Below are 6000 nucleotides of genomic sequence, written 5' to 3' on the forward strand. Positions count from 1 at the left end.
CACTGGATGGCTGAGGCTACATTTGTTCCATGGTCAGAATTGTGTATAACTAGCTGTTGTATCTTGACCAGGCATCACAGTGTTCATCCAGATCAGTTATGTTACTGAACACTGAATTCTTAAGCAACAATTAGTGAACTGTAAAAGGTGATCAGCATTTTTCCACATTTGTGTAGAAATAAAAATCTCTTCCACATGAACCCCTGTGGCATAATATACACCACTATTGTAACAATACACAATATGCTCCCAAACCAGTTACTTAGCAATGCTCCTGTCAATGGCAAAAAAAAAAAAAACAGCACCAGTTTTGGGGCAGGATTATGCTAATCAAGCATGCCATGCATGAACAGCCACCAAGATTGCAGTTTCTTTAGAATCAGTTTTGGTTGGTCGTGCATATCTTCTTCAAGATGTGCCTGTGAGCTGCATCTGTAAGATTCCCATGCCACAGATGCCAAGGCCTGGGAACAATAAAGGAGTGTAATACCACTGGATGTGGCACTCCCACATCCTGTCTGGCCAGTTAGCAGGAGTGTACATTTTCAGGGCCACTATAGAATACAGAAGGGTTGCTTGTAGAGACAAATTGCAGACTTGCCAAAGTATAGTACATTCACTAGTGTCAGTCTATTTTCTCCTGCCTGGTATATGTTAGGAGCACATAGGTACTGTCTGTGGCACAAAAGAGCATGATCCACATTAGTGTATGGTGCACTGTTGTGAATGATTCTTCTACAGGCACTGCCTGTACTACAGAACAGAATGCTACACATTTGTGTCTGGTGCACTTTTGTGAATGATTCCCACTCAGGCATGGCTTGTGGTACAGGGCAGCATGATTCACATTAGTTTATGGTGTACTGCTGTGAATAATTCTCACTCAGAGATGGCCTGTGTTAGAGAAGAACACAGTGCACATTTAGTGTATGGTGCACAGCTACAAATGAATCCTGCTCAGACATTGCATGTGGTTTAGCACAGTAGTATATGGTACACTGTTGTGTATGATTCACAATCAGGCACATCCTGTTGTATAGTAAAGCATGGCACAGATTAGTGTATGGTGCATGTTGTGAATGATTCACAATTAGGCACAGCCTATAGTATAGTAAAGCATGGTAGACGTTAGTGTAAGGTGCACTGCTGTGAATGATTCACAATCAGACACCGCCTGCTGTATATTAAAGCATGATACACATTAGTGTAAGGTACACTTTTGTGAATGATTCACAATCAGACACAGCCTGTTGTATAGTAAAGCATGGCACACATTAGTGTAAAGTGCACTATTGTGAATGATTCACAATCAGGTACAGCCTGCTGTGTAGTAAAGCATGGTATACATTAGTGCATGGTGCCCTGTTGTGAATGATTTACAATCAGGTATAGTGGCACAGCCTGTTGTATAGTAAAGCATGGTACATAATAGTGTAAGGTGCACTGTTGTGAATGATTCACAATCAGGCACAGCCTATAGTAAAGCATGGTACACATTAGTGTAAGCTGCACTGTTGTGAATGATTTACAATCAGGTACAGAGGCACAGCCTGTTGTATAGTAAAGCATGGTGCATATTAATGTAAGGTGCACTGTTGTGAATGATTCACAGTCAGGCACAGCCTGTTGTATAGTAAAACATGGTACATATTAGTGTAAGGGACACTGTTGTGAATGATTCACAATCAGGCACAGCCTATTGTATAGTAAAGCATGGTACACATTAGTGTAAGGTTCCCTATTGTGAATGATTCCTGCTCTGTCATGGCCTGTGGTGCAGCAGTAAATATTACTTCATTTCATCTTCATTAATCACCAACATACAAAACAAGTGTGCAGAACACATACGCATCCTGCACACCATGTTCATCTTTTGTGAAACTGTAAGTAAGACCTTAGACACTGCCTCTAGGTTAGCCCTAAAAAATTGTGTCCCGTGGGCTTAACTGTTTTTAAGAAATAAATTGAAAAAATGCCATGACCCACATATTCTAAGCATTCTCTTTGTTCTTTTCTATCCCATAAACATAAAAAACATGTATAAAAGATCAACAAAAGCAAAACTGAAAAAAATCAAAATAAATAAATAAATGCAAGCAACATGCATACATACATAAATACATAATACTTAGTTAAATACATACATGGTAGTGTACTTTTCCCTTCTATGGTGCTGTGCTATGTTATATGCATGTGACACATTTTTTGATCATTATAAAAATGTTTCTATTTTTTGAAGAAAAAATGAATTTCTGAAGAAGCATGTGGTTAGTTGTGCTGTTTTAAAATAACTATGCCCACTGCAAAACAACAGTATAACAGAGCAAGAAAAAAATAGTTTTACTTCCATCACAATTAATAAACAATTAATAAACTATGCAAAATTCTGCTGCAACTTATTTGCAGTTATTAGTGGATTGAGTGGTTTAAGATGCAGAGAACCACTGCAGTGACAGTAGTGTTATTAATGGAAACAAAGAAAAGTAATGGAAGAACAGGAAATCTTTATTAACAAGTGCCAAATCTTGTAAGGCAATGGCTACAGACAGGCAAACAGGATTTAGCACTTCAACTAGATTACACCACTTTGTTATTGCAGGATGCATTCAGAATCCACCCACAGTATGAAAAGCAGGTATTCCTCATGTTATCATTCACTGTTACTCAAGAATCCACGACTTTCGATATATGCGGCAGACGTAGCCAAGTAATGGTTCCCACTGTTGATCTAGTGATCAGAAATCATGTGTGAGTAACCGTGAGTATTAATAAGTTAAATCTCCTGTGTGAGAAGCTATTAAAGGAAAACAGTAAGAAGATGTGAGAATGGCAACTAACCCTAAGTAGCGACCAAATCCTTTGTTATTCTATATGCGCAACAAATTCAGGACCGCTACTGCCGTAAGTATTAGTATCTCTATAAAGGCCTAGCAAGGCCTAAAGAACAAAGAATAACTAATGCAACAGTTCATGAAATACTGCAATACTGTTATCATATTGTGTCTGTATTAGACTTTCCTGAAGGGTGTTATCTTTGGGGGAATTCAATGATCGCTCCTAGTTTGCAATCATCTGCAAACTTGGTTAGCCAGAGGCCTTTGTCATTGGTACTGACATCTGAGAAGTAGATGACAGACAGGAATGGGCCTAGCACAAAGCCCTAGGGGCCTCCACTGGTGACCAGCCTCAGTATGGAGGTGGCCTCCACTATTCAGTCAAAGGTTTATGTGAAGCCTGACAATAAAAGCAGAAAAATATAAGCAATCAAGCGAAACAATTTAACATCATATTATCTATGCACTGTTAAATGTGTACAAGCTCTCCATGTGAATCCTACATTTCATCACTGATGCAGTCAAAAACAACTGTTTTTTTTAAATCTCAACCACTTAGGAGACATTTTTCTGAAATCACTACATACAGACATTGCTGAAGAAGCAGTCTGCTTAGAGCTTGCTATATTTTAGTGTTTATCTGGGTGATGGTAGGGGGTGGGGGTGCACGGCATTCATCGACTGCTTGAGGATAGGTTGGAGAACATTGCCTGTTGGAGAAAATGTAGAAAGCTAAAACGGGCAGTCAACATGTGATGCGGTGCTTCTTTCTTTTTTCTTTCTTCTTTTCATGTTGCAAGAGCCTGATTTGACAAACAAATGGCTCATATTGCCCTTTATGCATATTTTTAGAACTGTTAGGCTTCTCTTACCTATGGGTATATACATGTGAAAGTAAAACTACAATGCAACATCGCTGTTGTTGAAGTACTTAATTTCCTTTGCAATGATTAACATTTTCACTTATTATTCATTGCTTTCAACTGTTTTATTTTCAATGCATACACAGTTAAATAATGACTATGCATATGGCACCCACTTTTTACAAAGCAGAAAACACATGCACTCTGTTTATACATGTTTCTACATTACATGAACTAAGTTACATCTATATATCTAAATATATATATATATATATATATATATATATATATATATATGTGTGTGTGTGTGTGTGTGTATATGTGTGTAGGTATGTGTGTGTGTGTATGTATATGTGTGTGTGTTTAGGTACAGACAGATATGTTACACAATTTCTTTTCAGCAATTAACATTTTCACTTATTAGTTTTGTGTGTGTATATATATATATATATATATATATATATATATATATGTGTGTGTGTGTGTGTGTGTGTGTGTGTATGCTGCATAATCATGAATCAGCATAACAGAAAATTAAGTAAAAAATTATGTTTGGAACAGACAAATTTGTCACTGGACATCTTTAGGAGGAAGGGAGGGTGCAGTTGAGCAGTTAGGGGAAGGTGGAGATTAAGAAAGTTAGGTAGGAAAGGCAGACTTTACAGGGGGAGTGGGCAAGAAAGAGTTAATTAGTGGAAGGAGGAAGTGAGGTATGGAAAGGAGAGGGTCTTTAGGGCTTTTGATGTGGGGAGTTGCCTGCTGGGATCTGCATTTTGGCATGATTTTGTTGCCTGCCTATCCCTCGCTTTTTTATATTATGGAAGTTGTTGATGCTGGAAGCTCTTGGTGTTTGACTGGGGTGAAGTTCAAAGTGGAGAAGAGGGACAGGCTTGGCAGGTGTATAAGTGGAGGAAGGAAGATTGGAGTGGTGGAAGCGAGTGTGTGGATGCTGCTTGAACCTGGTGGTTTAGATGGAAAATGAAGATGAGCAGTTGAACACTGCCTGAAGGGTGAGGATAAGCGAGCAGATTAAAGACACTGCTTATTCCTCAAGGGTGAGATGTGTTACACTGCCATCATGGATGGTCATTTAATGTTTGTCAAGGTGCAATGAAGGAAAGTTATGTTTAATAAAGTTTGATGCATTTACTTCTTTATGTTTAAGCAATAAAGGTCGTCAAAGGTATTTTGGTGTTTGGTTTCTTTATTAAAGTGGAACGTGACAAACATAAGCACAAAAATGTAGTTCCAAGGATTTACAGAAAACTACAGGTCACAAACTGCTAAGAACTGCCTGAGATAGCATGCAGGAAACTTGAAAATTTCATACAGCTAAAATTATATTCATTGTTACATTGTAATCTAGCTTTGAAAGCATTACACATACAACCATCTGAATAAATATTCTGTTTCTTTCTACATTGGAAAATATCTACAAATACTAATAGCTTTTGCTTCTGACACTGGCACACTGATTCTAAGAGACTGTATCATTCTGATTACTTATTTCAAACAAAAATCACATTCAGAAATCAGATCTATAACTTGCAGTCACTCATCCTTGCTAACATTTTCACAAAGGGGGTGTCATATGACTTTATGCTTCAATTCTGAATCCACCAAAGGCTGTTTACCCAATTACTGAGCAAAAGGTCTAATTTGTTATAGACATGACTCCCGTTTTTAACATATTCTGTCAATAAACAGAGCATAAACATAGAGAGGATAAAATATTTATAAAATATCTGTGATTTTCCTCATGCAGCTTATTTGGTGGTACAAATCACCAAACATTTATAAAGCCAAAGGGTAAAATGGACTCTTTTTTTTTTTTTTTTTTACAACTGCTAGAGTTCTAGTGTTTTATCTTTCATTAGTATATCAAGATAGGCTTACCTTAAAAGGAAATGGCATTTCAGAGCTCGGACTGACAGGAATTGAATGGATGCTACTTGCTGGGCTCATTTCGGCACTCTGCAGATAAAACAAAAAGTAAATTCATTAAGAAATAATGGTCCTGAAACCATGTTAAGAGTCATAGCTAAACTCTCAGTGTCATCATCTCTATAAATGCCGTGCACTGAAGTAATCAAGTCCTATAGAAAATTATTTTTGATGCCTCACTTATTTTGCTTTTTGGTATTTTTCTATTGAAATCATTGCCACAGTTATGTGCAGTATTATTATTAAAAATATGTGTGAGCATAAAACATAGAATTTACAGTACTGGTTAGACTAGTGTACTCATATCACACTTATCAAAGTAATAGTTACTTGTCAATCCAAATATATGATAATATAAC

At 37.2% G+C, this 6000-nt stretch overlaps 1 protein-coding gene across 3 annotated transcripts in view; it reads right to left on the bottom strand.

Annotated features, from left to right (window-relative positions):
* The window catches only part of LOC122793408 (serine-rich coiled-coil domain-containing protein 1-like), a 1745065-nt gene extending 1739373 nt beyond the window's left edge, over positions 1 to 5692 (bottom strand). For all 3 annotated transcript variants that reach the window (XM_044061389.1, XM_044061390.1, XM_044061388.1), the window contains exon 1: positions 5594 to 5692. In XM_044061389.1, the coding sequence (XP_043917324.1) occupies positions 5594 to 5662 (69 nt within the window). In that variant the 5' untranslated portion in view covers positions 5663 to 5692. The remainder of the gene's footprint in view (positions 1 to 5593) is intronic.
* Positions 5693 to 6000: the final 308 nt, after the last annotated feature.

The sequence above is a fragment of the Protopterus annectens genome, chromosome 2.part0 (genome assembly GCF_019279795.1).
Source record: "Protopterus annectens isolate FY-2018-M chromosome 2.part0, PAN1.0, whole genome shotgun sequence".
Taxonomy (NCBI): Eukaryota; Metazoa; Chordata; order Ceratodontiformes; family Protopteridae; genus Protopterus; species Protopterus annectens.